This window comes from Pipra filicauda, unplaced genomic scaffold (genome assembly GCF_003945595.2).
Source record: "Pipra filicauda isolate LSUMZ 115617 unplaced genomic scaffold, ASM394559v2 scaffold5_size6683894_pilon, whole genome shotgun sequence".
NCBI lineage: Eukaryota > Metazoa > Chordata > Aves > Passeriformes > Pipridae > Pipra > Pipra filicauda.
The window spans coordinates 1,218,001-1,237,662 of record NW_024104754.1 but is presented as its reverse complement, the minus strand read 5'-3'; the positions used below and the strand labels follow the sequence as shown (position 1 = coordinate 1,237,662).

At 36.1% G+C, this 19,662-nt stretch overlaps 1 protein-coding gene and 1 long non-coding RNA gene across 7 annotated transcripts in view; one reads left to right on the top strand and one right to left on the bottom strand.

The window, feature by feature from the left end:
- The first annotated feature begins 3,301 nt into the window (after nt 1-3,301).
- LOC113994483 lies at nt 3,302-18,217 on the top strand. Its single transcript, XR_005566025.1, has 4 exons — nt 3,302-4,404; nt 6,805-6,878; nt 13,047-13,237; nt 17,848-18,217. It is a non-coding gene; the product is annotated as an uncharacterized LOC113994483 (long non-coding RNA).
- UBR3 (ubiquitin protein ligase E3 component n-recognin 3) overlaps nt 5,511-19,662 on the bottom strand; it is a 103,648-nt gene continuing 89,496 nt past the window's right edge. For all 6 annotated transcript variants that reach the window (XM_027733546.2, XM_027733547.2, XM_027733548.2 and 3 more), the window contains 7 exons: nt 14,850-14,974; nt 13,691-13,798; nt 13,090-13,200; nt 12,082-12,258; nt 10,277-10,486; nt 8,596-8,735; nt 5,511-7,973 (listed from right to left, as the gene is read on the bottom strand). In XM_027733546.2, the coding sequence (XP_027589347.1) occupies nt 7,856-7,973; nt 8,596-8,735; nt 10,277-10,486; nt 12,082-12,258; nt 13,090-13,200; nt 13,691-13,798; nt 14,850-14,974 (989 nt within the window). In that variant the 3' untranslated portion in view covers nt 5,511-7,855. The remainder of the gene's footprint in view (nt 7,974-8,595; nt 8,736-10,276; nt 10,487-12,081; nt 12,259-13,089; nt 13,201-13,690; nt 13,799-14,849; nt 14,975-19,662) is intronic.

The following is a 19,662-nucleotide window of genomic DNA, read 5'->3' as shown; positions in this document are numbered from 1 at the left end:
CACCACTGCTCTAGCTGAGACATCTAGTTTCCTTCTCTTGCACTAGTAGAAAAATCCTGAATACAAAACTACTGCATTACCTGAATACTGAGGACAGCAAGGGCAAAGCAACCGAGGAGTTTTACAGTATGGATAGAACAAAAAACAGCAAAGGGGACTGAAAAGGAGAGAAAACTTCCATTCAAAAATTGTTCAGCAATGAAGGAAATTAAATACCAGCAATGTTAACATAAGAGTGGGTTCCACTGCCTCTGAAATCAAAGGAAGCAATGAGAAGAATATTGGAGCTTTATGCATATATTCGAAGATGATTTAAAGAAGAAGCCAGCAGCTGCAGAATACTCAGATAAGGACTAGAGAAGTTCAGCAAAACTGTGTAGGTAGCAGGGCAGCATTAAAGAATAATTACACTACCGCTGGGAAAGAGCAGAGCAGCAGTGCAACAATATAACAGTGCTAGCCAAGACTAAAGTGCGAGGTACATAACCACGGTCCAGCCCTTACAAATCATAAGCACAAACTGCAGACCTCAGGCAGACGCCTGGAAACAGAAGGGGGGAGATAGAATGCCTGATGTAGCGATAGCACTGAAATGTAAATAGCATTGCTGAACCACAGGGAGTTGGAATTATATTGGATTCATTCCCAGCTCCAAACTCCAGAAGAAAGGTGACTCAAAGGACTTAAAAGCCAACAACAAAAATACACACAGAAGAGCCTATGCATTGTATACTCTAGATACTAATTCCAAGAGAAAGAGCCACACAGAGTCTAGCAAGTGATGTGCACCAGTTAGTGGTACCTTGTGTACAGCTCTTCCATAACACAAGTCTGGTTACCCATATATCATCAACTTACTCTTTATTCTGCAGAGCTGGAGTGTGATGCTCCCTAGAGTAATCCTTACTCTTGCTTTGTACATCCCATAGCTAATTATTATTTTAAAATTATTATTATCACAGAATATTCTGAGTTGGAAGGGACCCACAGAGATCATAGAGTCCAACTCTTAGCTCTGTGTGGAACATCCCTAAGAATCATACCATGTGCCTGTTATTATGTTTAAACCTATGCATTTATCTGAACCACTGAATGGCCTGTATCACTCAAATGCTAGGTCTGAGTAAGTATGTAGGACATAATAATAAGTTTGGAAGATGAGCTTATCCAAAGAACCAAAGCCTTCTCCTTATCTCTTCCCAGATACAACCTTCCCCCCCCCCCCCCATAGTGCAGAAAATTAAAAGCTGTAGAAGGAAAGAGTAAAATGAGATGATATTTCATATTAAGGATATCTTATGCAAATTCCCTATAATTATGCTGCATACAATTCTAATAAACAGCAATGCTGGCTAGGATGATTCTATTTTATGATTTGCTGTTTTTCTTCTTACATGTAATGAGTTCCCTTAGTGTTCAAAATCCATCTTTCCTGCCACACACTTACACGGGTAAATCACTTGAGTGGGCTATTTATTGTTGCTAGGGGAACCACCTTGTTGGTATTCACACACGTTAACATGTCTTTTGACATTTTTCTGAGGACAAGATGCAACACAGCTCTGCACCATTGAGTGAAAAAAATGTATTGCCGCATTCTTGGAAATATCCTCCCACGGAAGAGCAGCGTCACTCAGTACCTTAGCTTCAGATTGCTTTGGATTTCTTACTTGTTTCTTTAGACAGATAAGAATTGTAAAATTATATGCAATAATCTGATTAGTAGGTCCTAATTTTGCCCAGAATTAAACCAGAAAGAATACCAGTCTGTGAAATAAGGGTTGCTAAAACAGCACCCTTCTAATTTTTTTAAAATACTCTTTTCCTTGTATAAGGAAAATTTTCTGTATGAAATCTTGCTATTATTTAACTAAAAATACCCAATCCAAGTAAGGTTAAAGTGGAAGTAGGAGCCATTTCTGAGTAACCAGGTTATTTGAAGGTTATTTGAATTACATCAGTCATCTGCTGGGAAGTATCAATTGTACAAATACTGCACTAGACTCACGAAAGGCAATAAGCCTCTTTAATGCTCAGAAAGTATTTGTTTCTTGAGAAAGCAGCTTCTGGCAGGACAAAAAAAGATGATGTAGAGATACTGAGGAGGGATTATTATGCCCAGAGTCACGGCTGACTATGAGAAACAACCCCATTTAAATTTCCTGTTGATTTTGATTACTGCCAACATATCTGTGTGACAAGGAACATTTGAGGTTAAAGGAAGCAAAGTCTGAAAACATGCAGAAAGCATGAAAAGGACTCTATCTCACTTAAGTCTTGTGTGCACATATATATTTCTTTGATGATGAAGATCCTACTACCTGGATTTGCTCTAACACCAGTTGATCTAACATTAGAGCAGCACTTAAGATTTACTTACTGATCCAAACATGAGGTGTTCCCTGTCTTAAAGGAGCTTACAAAAGTTGAGACAAAACCAACAGGATAAAGCAGACAGCTAGAGAACCTAAATGAAACAATTATTAACATTTTCTTCAGCTGCCCTGAAAAGCTTAGTTTAACAAAACCTGCATGTCTCGTTTACATGAGCAGTTCTCACCAAATACCTCGTTGCAGAGCTGAGATTAAAACAGCAGCTCCACACTAAACTCTCTCGAGAACAACAGAAAATTGTCCTAGAACACAGACAGTATCTCTTAAGGTCTGTGGAGATACTTTGAAAAAATGCAAAGTTAGTTTTAAGTTTTCAAATTATGCGTAACAAATCTAAAATGACCAGCAATATAGAGCAAGAAAGCAGCCACAGTCTCTACAAACTAGTTTTCAAGCTGTACCCCCTGGCTATCTCTGCATGAAGTACTCTGAGAAAATGCAATCTTATTTGAAAAGTATTGCTGTACAGTTGCAGAGGACTCTCCAGCTGGTTTAGGCTTCTTTTGTTGTGCAATACTAGCGAAACAAAGTAGTTGCATATACAACATGGAGACAACAAAGGCATGAAAGAAGAGAGCTCCAGCTTTTCAAAGAAACAAAGAAAATAACACTTCTCACAGCAAACAGACTTAGTGGCTTCAACAGCCAGGTGCAAAGAATATTCCCTGTCAACTAAAAAACAGGCAAAGGCTCATTATCTGCTTTAGGTATTTGCCAGTACTGAACAAGTAATGCCCGAGAACATGTTGTTCTGATTTGGCAAATGCTTCAGTTCCGTTCTACATTAAAATGGGACCCATACACATTTGGTCACCAGATTTAAGGCCATAGTATAGAGACAGTAAATATTGTAACAATAGTTTTTCTAAGTGTTGGGCATGGAGATTACTTGTTTTTTTCCAGTTCTAATCTCTGAAAGGTATTTTGCTTTTTTTTTTTTGTTCAAACATTAAAAATAAAAAAAAAATCCAACCATGAGGAATAAGCTCAGCATAACTGATTTCAATCAAAATTCTTAAAAAATTCAGTAGTAACAAGCCATCCTATGATAGGAAATGTATTAAATAACAAGTGATGTAAGCAATTCCAGTAGCTCAATTAACACAGACATTATGGGCAGCATAAGAAATTGCCTGACGGAGTTTGATTTCACAGGAAAAGTTTTCTTCCAGAAAAGTCCTGCTCCATGACAGCAGGTAATGGAAGAAGGAAAAAGAAACCCATTAGCTGCAGTTCTTCAAACACTGTTTCCATACTCAGTGGAAATGGAAAGGTGAGGCATCCATGTGGTACATACAAGGGATAAAGACAAAAGGAATAATAAGTTGTTTATTGGGTAGTAAATCATTCAGTGATGTGAGGGGTTTCCACAGAACCAGCTCCCAATTTTCACAAATTCAGACCAGCCTGCTCTACATCAAGTGACAGAATTACAGGAAATGGCTTTGCACATAATGGTACTTTAAGAAAAGCTCATTTTGAGACATTTTAACTGGAACTCAGAGCTAAATTTAAAATGTTTTTCAAAAGAGTGGGATTTTTTCCCCATATTTTCCTGTACCATGCAAAAGCATACATCGTGAAAGACATGTTTTAGGGTAGTAAGGGTAGCATTTTGAAACTATCATTTATTTAACAAGATTAACTTTTGCTTTCTCAGTAGTATTTCATAGAATTGCAATATTTAAAGCATATGGCATTAAATCTCCTGAATTGTTAGTGGTAGGAAAGTACAAATGATACAGTGAATAATAGAAAAAGTTAAAACTTATCAATTAAAAGGACTTTTAATTTGGTAAAATACTCTGGCCCATCTCTACAGCTAAGAATTCATGAAGTGTTTGACTTCACAGAGAATATGCTTTTCCTGCTTAAGGACATCAATTTGCAGCAACTGATAACCTCACACAACCGAGCACGATGACAAGTGCAGCGAAAGGACATTGCAGGAGGAGAAGAGGCTGGGGAAGTCACAAGGCTGAACTTGCAGGAGCTGGAACTCTTCTCAGAGTAAGAGAATTTGCAGGGAAACAACTGTGCATCTGAGAAAACACGTGAGTAGGGACTTCAGGCACTGCGCCCTCCCAAAAGGACATTCATGCAGCGTGGCCTTCAGCCCAGCAGTGTGGATCTCACTGACTGCAGTGAGCAATCTCACTCAAACAAACAACACAAACTGTCACACAGAGACAGCCTCCTCTCATTAAGTGCACTTCCTCATATCCTGATAATTCACAGCAGTGAACCTCCACATACTGGGTCAGCTCATTCCTGTAGGTTTCTTACTTTGCAAACAGCATAATTTCATTCTTATCCATGCTAATGCTCAGGCAGGCTTCATTTATCACTACCCCCACCTCTGAGAAAAGAAAGCAAAAAGCAGGACTGCAGAATCTGGGTTAAATGAAAATTAGATCTAAATCCTATGAAGATCAGCACAAAACTCAGCCTCCTCTGGCAACTATACACACAACAGAAACTGATCTCATGGGACTCTGAAAGAACATTTGTTGGATACTGCAGGAAAATATCCTGTTTTAAAAGAAAAAATGTAATTTCCTTGTGAAATACTGTGAGTTATGCAAGATTCCTATTGCAGGGATGATGAAAATATTCACTGACAATTTCAGGCCACCATTGATGGTGACAGATGCTGTTATCCATAGGTCAAGATCAAAAAGACAACTGTTTCACCAAATTTCTCAAAGGTCAAAAGAAAAGGAAAAATTTAATACATAAATATGTACATTCATCAAAGAAATAGTTATTCCAGAAACAGATCTGACAGAAAAGATCAAGCACAGTAATCCCAGAAGTACAGTTTCTCAACTCAACATTTTAACTTCAGCATTTTGCAGCAGCAATGCTGTAATAGCTGGCACAAAATTAAGCACTTTAAGTGCTATACCTACGACTAAAATAATCCAAATTACTAATACAAAATACATGACTGTGTGTAAGTAACAAATTAAAACACATACCAGGTTTACTCTCTATGCAAAGTATTTTGCATGCATAAGCTTTCAATATTTAAATAATTGCCTGGCTATTGGGTGGAATTCAATGTCATTTTGGATGACTGAGGTAGAGAGAAAAAAAATTCATGAACACACAGATTGACAGTAGACTTTTATTAACATATCTTACAATGCCGATTACTGTATTCCTAGTTTTATAATCTTCTGATGTGTTATCAAGGTTGATTTAGATTCTACAGTAATGTACTGTATTTAAATGATCATTCATACAGGATATCACACCAGAATATTTGAGTAATACACGCACACACCACTCTAGTTTGGACCTGTTATTTTTCAAGGTTAGCTTAACAAAGTAGGATTAAAAAAGTTATGGGGGAAATAAAAATTCTTGTTTAGCAGCATGCAAGGATATTCAAGTACAATTTTTCAACCAAGTAACTTTTTGTTGTTGTTTTTAAATCGACTGGTGACTAATTCACCAGTACTATAATAAACACTATGAAATACCCAGATGTTAAAGTTAAGGCTAATAGTTTTACTTCACATCCATATGCACAACCAGAGAACATTCCATTTTAAATAAAACACAGTAATCAAATTTCGGACACATTATCTCTTGTATATATAGCACTGGAGCTTCAAACTACAGATGTACTCAAGTTCAGGAGCCCTGTAATAATGTTATGCTGGCAATGTAAAGAATCTTTTTGCTCTTTAACCACATTTACAAAATGGCCTGATATTCATAATGAGCAATGCAAAAATATCACAGGCAGAACTTATAATACAGTATCAAAAAAGTACTATTTTGGAAAAGACAGCCATTTAGTCGGTGAAACAGAGTAATTCTAATCTTAGGAAGTACTGTAATACTTTTGAAATATATATATTTATATGTATGTATAAAAACCAGCATCCTTTATTGTAGGGTTTTTGAATTGCAGGTATTCAGAAAAACTCATTGTATTTACTTACTTTTCCTTCAGTCTGTTCTTGATTGCTATACAGTAATTTTATTTCCCCTATACACTTTTCACTAGATAATGACTTCCACTGGGGAACTCTTTTCTTTGTGGTTTTATCATAAGATGTTTTTATTTTACACATATAAATTTTATTTTACACTCAAGCTATGAAAGTCAAAACTACCAGGAACTGCTTGGTAGTACTGTATGAAATAGCCAACGAATGTCCAACACTTGTGAAAAACATTAGTAGCAATATATTACATACCAGTATTTTAACTACAGTCTTTCCTACCTACTTACACTGTGGGGTTTAGCCCAGTCATGCCTGTTCTCATGAATTTCTTAGTCCTCTAAGCATAAACTCTTTTGGCATTCATCCAGTGAGGCTGCACATGCATTGGTTGTTCATCCAGGCTACTACCTCTGTTGATTTTTCTCTTTATTTATTTTTCCTTGTTTAGGAAACCAAGCAGAAAGAACAGTGATTACTTTCAACAAATACAGTATAGAGGAACCTCCTGAAATGACAGCAAAGGTACAAAATTATGATTCACTTTCAGAATAGCCTGCACATTCCCAATCCAATCATTCTGAAACATACATCTGGTTTGGAATGACAGGAGGCTTATGGTTGTTATGCTTATAACTGGGATCTGCTATGTTGGGCACCATACAAATTCTCTATATACAGCAATTTCTGTATGTTATGTTTCTGTATGTTATCACTAAAAGTTTATTCAATTTATATGAAAAAAATCTCCTTTCTGAAAAAAAAGAAAAAAAGAAGACAGAATGTGTGTTCTGGATTAGATTAAGAGCAATAAGAAACCTAATGTACAGCTATTTCATTTATTCATGGAGAAAAAAAATTATGAATTTCCTGAGAATGCATACATTTTCAGTAATGCCTGAAATATTTCAATAGACCTCTTATAAGTGAAATTCTCTTTAAAATTCAGCTTTCATACCAATTGTTACCATGCAGTCTCACAATCGTTTTACAGACCTGTCTAATTACAAATGCGTATCAAGCAAAAACCTGAAGCCAACACAAAAAAGGCGAAGAAATTTTATCCAACATATTTAGTAAATGTAGTAGACATATACACAGTTTCAGCAAAAATTGCTAAAAACTCAACTCCATGCAGAGAAAAATAAAAACCTGACAGCTACCCCTGGAGCCTCTAAATAACTCTAAGTAAAATTTGTGCTTCTTAACAATAATGGGCTTTAAAAAAAACACAAGCAAAATGGACTACTGAGTGCAATCAGATTGCTCACACCATTTTGAGGATTTAATTTCAATTATTATATCATTCTTTAGTAGCAACAACAGCTCGTTTTGCAAAGATTTCACATGTTGACAAAGTTCCATTTCCCTTTTATGCCCATACCCCACTTCACCCCGCGCCAAAGAGCCAAACTCCCATTCGGTTAAAGCTATTGTCAGTCACGATGCATTCATTCATGGTAACAGCAGTGATATGGTGTGTAGATGATGATGATGATGATTTACAAGCCATTATAATGTGGCCCCCATCTTTTATTGATATGATCAAAAGTATGAGACACCCACTGCTGCTCAAGCACTTTGTATCTTTCCTTGCATATGTAGAGGGGTTTACCACGCCTGGAGAGGGGAAAAAAATCAAAAAAGAAGAAAACAAATGGTTAATATACCAAATAAATAGAAATATGCTTCATTATATAATCAACAAATGGTATTCATAAAACTTTTTTCACAGGGTAAGCGTGCATTTTTATTGGTGAGGGGCTTTCAGTTTTGCTTTTAATAGGATAACTGCTGGGACTTCTCTTCCTCACACTAGATAGCAGAATCCAGAAACCATCACTTGTTTTCTTGGCCATGAGTATTTTGAAAGTTATGCTCCTTCCCAACACTGGAGTCCAACTGCATTGTTTGATTAAAGGCCAAACAACACCTTTGGAAGATAAGCGTTTCCCAGTGCAAGACTCAATTGGCTGTCATTGGGAATGGCAACAGAGGAATCTGTCTATTGGGTGCCAGGTGTGTGTAACTCAAAGATCACGATTACACCACCTTTAGGCCAAAAAAACTCCCAAAAGCCCAAAGGAAAAAAAGTCAGTCCAACTTTCAGTAAATGGGGATTTTCCATTCTTCCACACAAGGAAGGTAGAGATCTATTATTATCTGTTACTGCATGTCACATGATGAAGTTGATCTACACAGTGGCGGCAACAATGAAACACACTTGTAATGAAAACATTACCTAAGATCTCTGTCTTCTTCACCATGTGCATCTAGATAAACAGAACCCCAAAGGCAAAACCGATGGCCTCTTATGATGATGATAACAGATGCGTTAATCAAAAGAAATATTCCTGTCCCAGCTCCACAGTTTTGAGAATGCTGTAACATTACGGGTGTAGAAAGGCAAGAGTGAAAAGATTCTGTTAGTGTCTGTCAACTTTATAACAGAAAGAATTTAAAAAACAGAACATAGTTTTGCTTCGAATAACATGCACACATTATTTACTAAGAACTAATTTGGTAACTGATGGCCTGCCCCAAAATCTCCCTCCAAACCAGAATTGTGTCTTGTGCTGCCGTAACAACACCTGTATGCAAAAGCCATTCCCTACTCAAAAAGGGAGGATATTTGTTATCATGTAAAAACGAATTACAAAAATAAGCAAAAATAGTCTCTACAATATTTCCAATTTGTTGTTGTACAGAAAATTATATAGGATTACCAAACATTTTCCACAGATGGCAAGAATAGGAGAAAGTATTCAAAAAAACTTAATATTACCTCTTTTACAACAGTCTGTATTGTTAAACATTTGCTTTCTCTATCCACTCTGACAGATCTAGTCTATGTCTCTAAAAATCTAGTACCAAGTTTTAATAATTCTTGCTTTTTTCAGTATGTCTTTCATCTCTATGAAAGATCTATACTCACCAATTCATTTTAGCAATTAAAAAATGCCCTCTTCCTATATGGTTTTATTACAATTAGGAGCTATAATACAATCAACTATAACAAAAATTAATTAATGATATAGATGTTTTCATAGCTTTCTGTTTTCACTATACTTGACACCTTAAATATAACTGTAAATTCTATTCTAAATTTTGCCCACTCCTCCTTCTCCTACAATATTAGCATTATGAGAGAGAAACGTGAGTTCAAACAATTTCAAAATGGTCCAAGATGCCTTTGAAATTTCTTTCATTTGATTTTATGCCCCATTTGTGAATATCTCTAACAAATTCCTCTCAGTTCTGTAAAGGCCATGAAGTTTGTCTTCCTCTAACTATTCTATGGAATAAAGAGAAGAGCTGTCAAAGCAAACCTTTATTGTAGGCAGAAAAACAACACTAGATGTTGTCCAACTCAGGCTCCTCAAAGAACTTAGATATATGCTGACTAGAAAACTTTGCTGCTGAAAAAGTTGAAAACCTTAAAACAACACTTATTTATTTATAGTCTGTAGATCACTAGTAGGTGGTCAGGTGTATCAGAAAGTACTCAATCCAATCACACATTGATATTCTATGTATGCAGAAAGCAAGGAAACAAAACAGGAAAATTAAGATAATATATGAACAATCAGAATGTAAACAAATTTCAACTGGCTGTGAATCAAAACCATGTGTCAACATAACACACAATGGCTTTGTAAGACTTTTATAAAAAGGTTAAATAGGTTGCTATGCAAGTAAATTGTTCTTCAGAATCCAGTGTCTGTCTATCCATCAGAAATAAGCACTGAACTGTATCACTGGGGGTTAGACTAGTTGACCTTCAAAGATCCCTTCCAACCCAAATGATTCTATGATTATATAAACACATTTTGAAAAGAAAACCATCCAAATTGAGCAATGGAATTAAAAACTATTAATGAGTGGGACAATCAATTATAAAATTTGAATTAACTCTCTCTTACCAGTACACATTCACAGTAACTCTGTTGTTTGCAACACAGTCCTTTCAAGCATACAAAAGTACCACAAACTAGACAAACAGCAGGATCTTTAGGAACCTTGGTACAAACAGAACAAGTCTTTCTGTGATAATACTGGAAAATAGTATTATAATTCTCAGGCAACTGAAGGAGGCGTGGCAAGTCCCATTTAGGCTCCTGAATAAGCAAAGCCTACAAATAAAATAAGAATATATCAGTTATGTGCATTTGTTTAAGCATTTGTATTTCTAAGAAAAGAAAATACCAAAGAAAAGAAGCATGCAGTTTAAAAATTCTCATTTTTTTTTGCATTTCACAAATTTAGAAGTCAAATATCACTTTGCAATAGTCACCTGCTCCTGGCTGATCACCCTGCCCAACTGCAGTCACATTTCATCCTTTGTAACAGGATGGGCACAAGCCTTTTCCCAAGGATGTTTTCTATAAATGTGACACCTTTTAAATGCAAAAATTTTCACAGCTAAAACAAGAGGACTAAGAGTGATCGACAGGGAAGACTCTCACTCCCTACACTGTTAGCTTAGTAATATCAACGTGCTGCTTCAAAACCCTGACCTGGACTATAAAACCTGTTTCCCAGATAAAATTTAGACTTAAACTTGCAAAAACAGAACTGAAGTTAGGCTCTGTAAATGATATCTGAAGACATCTGCCTGTTTTTCAAAACTGTGTTGCACACAGATTTTGAGACCATTAAGAACATAACCAAAACTCACAAGTTTTGATAAGACAGGCACTACCTAAATACTGCTTTGAAAGCCTAACTCTTCTCATTTGCTCTTATAAACACTGTCCATTTTATGTTGGTTTTTTTTTTGTTTGTTTGTTGTGATTTATTTAAACAGTAATGTGTTTTCCTTCAACATAGTCATTTTTATTGACGGGCACAGCAGTCAGATGGGATCTTTTCTGCAGGGTGCAAAATTTTTTTGAAGAGTGTATGACCTTGAAACCTACCTTGCAAAAAAGAAAATAAAAAGAAATACTGTATTTGTACCTGGTTCCTTTTCAATCATGGAAAGAATTGTATCAGTTTCACTGCAATCTATCTCAAATGTCTATCAGATTGGCAGCAACTGTATTTTGAGATTAATCTGAGTATTCAAATTTTCACAGGTGCAGCTCATGTTGCAGAGTAAAGAATGCATCTGGCTTGCCTCTGACACCATAAACTTATGAGAGGGGGACTTGAATTGTTGAGATGAAACTTTGTTATAAAAAAAAATGCACTCATGTCAAAACATTTCTATTTCAAAACTGATTATTCCAGTTGCACTAATTCAAATCTTGGTATTATTTCTTTACCCTTCAGAGAAAATGTGTCATCTTTTATCAGTCAACTATTAAAAAGCTTTTATCCTTTTCATCTTTTTCAGTATTGCAACTGAAATGCAATATCGATAATGAAAAAATATTGATAATGTCTAATAGGCAAGAAAAACTTCTGATATGTATTTTCTTAAAAGACAAAGTTTCTACTACACGTTCTTGAGTGGCTACAGGTGCAGAAGACATTTAGTATCATCTAGGGATAGCATTCCAATTTTCTGTGTCCAGCAATCATATCAAAACCAGACAGGTTTTCTTCTTCCTGTTTTTAACCAATTCAACCCATATCCACTAATAATTCTCATTACAATTTCTCTCTCACAAGTTACATTCTCAGATCCTTATCCAAAACAACAGTACCTGTGCATAATGAATCAAGCAATAAGTAGCTGCTTCCACATTGAGGCTATTTTGGAAGAAGTAATTTTGCTACATACCTTTACTTGATCTGGATGTCTATCAGCAAATGAAGCCAATTCTGAGCACCACTGTGATATCATGTCAAATGCTGGCACTGGCCAATCGAGACAAGAGGCACTGGTGAACTGGTGAGCTGACTGAAAAGATGGTAACAGACCCAGGCAGCTTGCAAGAACTGTGAATTCTTCCTCTTCCTTTTTAGTAAGAAATCAGAGAAGTTTAGATTAATACCTACAGTCCGAATTTTTAAACAGTTTATTAAAAATATATCTATTTCAAGAAAAAAGTAAAGATATTCTAGTACTAAGATGCTAATACTCATGTTCAGAGACATAGGAAGGTTCAGGTTTTCCTGGATCACCACAAACTGAACTCTTGAAACACAAGAAAAATGGTCAGCAAAAAACCCCAAACCTCCCTCCCCCCCAAAAAAAAAACCCTAAACCAAAACCCCCACAAAACCACAAATCCAAACTCCAAAAATAACACAAGAAAGCCCCAGTCTCCACAATAATTTTTTTCCTGCTTAGCACCCCAAACTGGCTTGTAGCTATTTTACAGAGGAGATGATGTTGAGGCAAGGAAATGAGGGAGCTGACCCGCAGAAAACTCTACTTAAATTAGTCATGGAACTTAAACATAATTGTCTGCTGATGCAATGCCTCTGAGAATGAAGTCCAAGTATTAACAAGCATTAAGCAAAATCAGGACTGAATTCCATTCTCTGTGAAAATTATGCCATCTCTGCAAATGCTGGACAGGTTTTAAAAAGTATGTTGGTATTTTAGGAGACAAGCACCTATGACCTAATTAAATAAGCATGAATTTGCTGAAGTTTAAGAATATAGTACCATTTTTTTGAAAACCACATTGAAAACAAATTTATAGAAGACAAAAAATGCTGCATAACAGTGATATAAAATATGATTTAAAAAATATACCATGAAAAAGAAACCTTTGTGTCTCATTTTTTGACTTCTAGCTTTTAGATTGAAACATTTGGGTGGGGCCCTCTCATTCTGTACCTGACAACTAGGCAAGTCCACTCCAAAAAGATGGTGTTGAAGAAGGCTTGTGATCCTGAGGAAAGGCAGGCAGAACTGCTGCAGATCACGCTCTACAGAATCCGGATTTACCTATAGGGCAGGAAGCAATTACTAAATTCTGTCCCAGGTAAGTTATCTCCTAGGTAAGAAACTTCAATATGAACCAAATATTTTTAAGCATACTATACTGCATCAAACATACATTCCAAAGGCCAGCATTTTACTAACAATCTGAAAGACCTCTGTAGGTTTTCTTTCCCCCTCAACAAATGGGGTTTCTACTTAAATATTCACTTGTCCATCTTTCTGAAAGGCATATGATTAAAATCCATACATATTATTAAACCCCATAGTTATAAGAAGTATTTGTCAATAACTTTCTCAACGCAGTAGTGGCCACATCTGATATTATTAAAAGAAAGATTTGCACAGGCAAACTGTCCCAAAGGGATATGCTTTGATCTAGAAAATAAAGACTTGTACTGTAAGTCTTTAGCAAGATCAGAGAAAAATCATTATAACAAGGCCAAAATACTTCCAGAGGACATGCTGGTTAAGTTCTCCAGAAAATTGCCAATACCACTGCTAATTCTTCAGTGTCTCCTTCTTCATATATCTTCCCCTTAGACAGCTCACTAATCACATGACCCAGCAATACTTCCCAAGATTTTTCTCCACTGGATGTATTCTGCAAATAAGAAAAGAAATCCAAAAAGTACTGGTCATGAAAAGGAGAAAATGTTGCTGTACAAGTAAGAGCAATGAAGTATATTTCCTTTGATCAACACATGAATTTTGACGTTCAAAGATACATACAGTATAAAATATATATATATATAATTCTACAGAAAGGGACTGCATTTAGCTCAAGTGAAATATGAACTGCTACTTGAATTACATATACTCTAAACTGTTACATGAAAGCACTTTTATAATGTTTGCATTTCTCATGTTTTTTCTGTGAGTATATAAATGCTTACTTTAAAACTAGAAAGAATCACTTCACGGATACATCATGTTTTGACAGAATTTGAATTCTAATACAAGTAATTTTTTTTTTAAAGTAATTTTCTAAAACATACCAACCAGAATGAATGAAAAAACACTTGCTATATATTTTAAGTTGAATCGAGCCTATCAGAAAATGCAAAGTTGTGTCTGGAGTAAACAATATTTACTACAGATGGAAAATACATAGAAGTAGAAAGATGTGCCCTCACTTTACTTGTAAAGCAAAAGGCAATGAAACAATAGTGACAAATCTTCTCTGTCTCTTCATCACATGAGCACTCTAGACCACATAGTGAGAGAAATCTATATAGCTAGCCACAAATAGCAAAAACGAGTTGGAAAAGTCAAGAAGCTTTTTTCTCCACCACCAAGGTTGCCTGCTGTTCCAGGAAAGGAGTCCATCAGAGCAACCACCACGGTTTATCCAGGAAGGCTTCAATTTCACAGGAAGGAAAGCTGCACTTACTCAAAATCATTGCAACCAAGTCAAGATTGAAACGACAGAGATACAGACTCAAATCTGAAAGTCAGTTTTGGAACTATATTAATTGAGAAGCTTTTACATCTCATCACATACCGAAACTTGCAAAAATTGCACACCCAGAAACAAAACAGTGGAATTCTGTGAAGCAGAAGCAAATTATTACATGGAAAGCAGAAGCACCTGTTACATTCCTACCAGAAATACATAAGCAAAATTTCATAATTTTTTTAATAAACTAACCAACCTTTTTCAGAGCTCCTGCCTCTTTCCATGCCAGCCTATCTTCAGCACCACATTTAACAGAAATTGCTGCCAAGGCTTGAGTATACAATAAAGTGAACAGCACTTTTATAATGCAGGTGAAGTGTTCTGTAAAACAAAGAAAGTAATTTTTAAACACTTGATATTTTTAGCAAATATAATGATTACAGAGCCTCTAGTTATGGAAGTGTTGCTTCTCAAATGAAGAGCAAACAAAAAGAACAACCCCTCAAAACATACAGAACAACATATTTACTGGCTTTCAGAAATGACTTGGCAGCCATAGTGGACAGAACAAGCACAAGGCGAGTAATTTTCCACTGCTCTGTACGGTTATCTTAATCCTGATCAGCAGTGACTTCCTCCAAGTGACCTGGTGATACTCCAAAATTCTATTTTGTCCAAAGGTTACAACAAGTTAAGCTACTGATTACTGTAGATGTAAGCAAATGCATATCCTACCATCTCTTCTGGTACCCACTTGGGGTAAGTGACATTCATACAAATACTGGAAGAGTTAAGTTCCCAAAGAAATCACCACAAGGACATTTAGTGTACTTCAGTTTCTACCCCTTCACTTCCAGATATGGATCCAGCCATACCAGACTTGTTGTAAAACATGCCTGAGTACGTACTGGACCTCACGTGCACACAGAAGGAGGACAAAAGGCAGGCTGTCACTTTAGAACTTACCTTACTTTCAAAGATCCTTACAATTTTTTGTCACATTTAAAGGATTATTATCTCCTACAGCTAGGCTGCAGGAGAAAGGCTTTGAAATCTTTTTGGGGAAGCTAGCAACAGAAACAAAATAAGACTTCCTAAAATTGGAACAGGAAAAAAAGTGATCATTCTCTGAAATGAAGATATGGTAGCAATCCTTTTTTATCTTTTTACTTTAGGTTGTATTTCCCATCCCAAATTATCTATTTTGTTTTCAAATCTAGGCAGATCAAAGAAATTTCTATCATAACTTACACCATTCCTTAAGCAAAAACATAACTGTAACATATATCTAAAACAATGTAGACAAAAATGAGGGTTTTAGAAGTCCTCTCAGGCTTTGAAGTCAAGCAAAACAATTTTATTTGCATAAGCATCTCACAAAAACTGGGTCAAATTCATTCTTTTTTTCCCCAAAGGATTTAAACAAGCTTCATATGTGGAAATGAGAACGAGGTAAGGAAAATGAAACACCTTGCTTCTCCTTTCTTCTATCTAATATCAAAACACACACAGCTAGGACTTGAGTACATAATTAAATTTGTGAAATAACAATTGCTTGTTTATGTAACAAATCAACGCAGACATGGATTTTGAAACTTTTTACTGTCACTGAATATAAACTCTAAGCACAGTTTAAGCACCTAAAAGATCATTTGTTATTATATAATTAAAAGTGGTCCTTTTTGTGTATTTTCTTACTATGGAGCTTGTGTTAAACATGACACAAATGCTGCTATACTTCATGCCCCCCACTCTAGAGCAGGTAGCATTATAGTGATATATCCTCTCCACGTTTCTCCAGAAGGAGAATTCACCAGATCCTACTAGATCTCTTGGCTGTATTTTTTTCCTCTGCTGAAGCCTCCATTTTCTTAACAATCCTACTCCTGAGGAATAATAGCAGGCAAGCTCTCAGGAAATCTTCTGGGACTGAAAAATCCAAGATTAAACCACACACACATTCAGAATTGTAAAAATTGCCTCTTTGATCTGAGATACAGGCTGTAATCAAGAGCAAGAACTAAGTTCAAGTATTGAGTTCTGTCCCCATCAACAGCAGGTACAAGCGACAGAAATCAACTTTGCACAGTGAAAGCAAGAATGAAAACCACTGCACTTAGAGCAGCAAAGCCAGACCGCTGGTCAACAGGCACCAACCTGCCACAGCCCACTTCATCTCGGAGTTCTGCTCAGGTGCTTACAGTCCTCAACACTGCGTGTCTTTGCACCCCATAAAACTATTACATTTTTAAAATTCTGGTTTCTGTTAAATATAATTGCTCCTTGTCCCTATCCCCCCCTTAATACCAATTATTCAATTAACCAGAAATATATCTAGCCCATATTATGTTTTTAAAATTAAATGAATGTTCTTGTATTTAATTACACCTATGTGACTCAGAAATGACTACGAATTACCTTTTTGGAGAATCCAGAACTGGACAAAAAATATGCGCTCCCACATCCGGGTCACCCTTAAGAAGTCTTGACTTCTGTACAAACAAACCTCGTATTTTCTTTTTTTTTTCTTTTTTTTTGGGAGGGAAAAATATCTCAGGAGCAGCTCAGAGGTAGCATGCTGTGTAATGAGCATCAAGCCTTTTTTATAGTCACAAAAGCATGTAATGGGAGACATACTAAAACCATCATTCAGAACATCAATTATCATTTCATTACTATGTTATCTCTTACTTGTAAAATGCCAAATATTTGACAGCTCTAGGTACCTGTACCATTAGAGCTGTTACATTCTTGTCTACTGCAAAGAGCAACTTTGTTTGACTTCACACAATGTGCATGTGGGGGGCTGTGTGCTGCTTTCCTGCTGACCCCCTGGTGCAGCCTGTGCTTTTGCTACATCAGCTTTTCTAATTAATAATTCTAGAGCTTGCAAGTAGGTCTGTATGCTGTGCAGGGTTCTGCACTAAAATGCAGTTAGGACTTCTGTCCTTCATCTGATAGTCTGACAGTTTAAAAGTATTATTACTATGGTTAGGACATTATAATCAGAACAGGTTAATCCAGAACTTTTGTACTTATTTTTGAAAAACATTGAGAAATAGTTTTATGTTCCTGTTTTTAAAACTTTTTGGAGCCAAATTATTTCAAAGCATCCCATTATAAATATATTAAGCAACAGCCTTAAAAATGAAATTTATATAGGAAACACTTCTAGAACTCTAATTTTAACATTAGTGCAAGAAATGTGCAGATAAATAAGTGTATTATTAACAATATGTGTCTTTTAATTTCAGTATCATATTCGACAATATAACTTTGGCAGGTAATGACTACAGAAGGAAGCCACAAAGAGAACCAGAAGCAAAATTAAGGACATAGGACCTTTTTTAGTGAATTTGGAAGGAGATCTTTGTATAAATAACCTTTGAAAAACACTCCTCTTGATCTAAAGCTTAAACTGTTATTTGAAAATTGACTTCAGAACAAAGGAAGACAGCACTGAACTTCAGATAGTCCCTGAAAGGTATATTAAAGTTCCAGGATACAGATAAATTTTTCAGCTTCGACACTGAAACTGGATACTATTCAAGTTGATTACATCCATTCTATATTTAGTCAAGAACCTTATCCAATCATTAAAGAGAAGTGCTAGTGTTCGACTGAGTGCTGCTTGCTGCATTTTTGTTGCATGTTAGTGAAACTTCATAGAAACAGAATCTGTCAGAACATTCAGGTTAGATTCTTTAGCAACTGAACCTTATAAGAATTACAGAAAAGAGGGGGTGAATTTAGGTTTTACAATTAGAGAAGAAAACCTTTCCCACAGTTCAAAGAAGCTGGGCTAAACTCTCAAAATCAGATTTCAAGTTGGAACTCATTCACGACACCCAAATCCTGGATCTTGTGACAGCAGCCCTGTAGTCTGTCAGAGCAATGCCAGGCTGTGTAACAGCCTGATGGCAAATGCCTGCACTGATTCATGGCCCTCCTGGCATGTGTGGCACCAAGCACAGCACTAGGCCATTGCTGGCCCAATGACCACCAATTCTATGCACCTACTGGCCTCAGGCTCACTCCTGTTCACCCAGACCCCAGTTTTTAAGTACTCTATAATGATATTTTTTTATATTCAATGCAATGCAGAAACTGAAATCACAAGCTACAAACACTCTACACTTCTAGAAATCTGGACTTGGGGGTCCCAAGACAGGTGCAGGGAAAATAAAACTTTTTACAATTGATGGTAACAAAGTAGAATGTCCAATTTTAATTAAACTGCTTCTTTAACATCCAGAAATTGCATTGCAGAAAGGACTGGTGGCGGGGTGTTGAATTCAATTTACAAGGACAGATTTAAGTTCTGATAACCACCAAGCCACTCTCTCCATTTCTGTACATACACCACCATTTGTTATTTCTGTAAGAAAGGAGCTAAACCCAAAATCTTTGTTTTGTATGGAATCCCAATCCACCATATCATGAACACTGTCCATCCTCTGCACAACTGCCACAGAATTGAAGCAGAAACTTCTTATGTGGATTATTATTTATCTAGTCTTGTACAATTTCAAAATGCTGAACATTTGAAGCCTGTAAAACCTCTGTCCATGTTCTAATGTGAAACTCAAACAAAAAGAAGTTTCACAAATGGTTTTAGTATCTTGAACACAACGTTTATTTTGCCAGCTACACTACACAGGAGGTAAACACTATCAACCTCATTCCCTCCTCTGTAAATTGGTTAATGCTTGTAAATGCTCTGATCTCCACCACGTTTTTTCCGTAGTAGTCTTCATTCTTTCTCATGGGTTCAGATCAATTTTCTCCTCTGAATGAAGAGGCTGAACAGTAATGACATTTTTATTGCTTTAATCGATGCCAGATTGAAAAAGATACCACCTATCCAACAGTTAATAGGGTAGTTAATGCAATTCCCAGGGTTACATCTGAAGGGCAAGAGACGAGGTTTGAGCCCTCCTTACAGAGCACTCAGTCTTCTTAACAAAACACAGTGTCAACAAAACCGATTTTGAGTACAAACATGAAAGAGATGTAGTATTTGATGACCAGTTCTAGTTTCCTGGAAGGACACAGGACAATACAGTTAA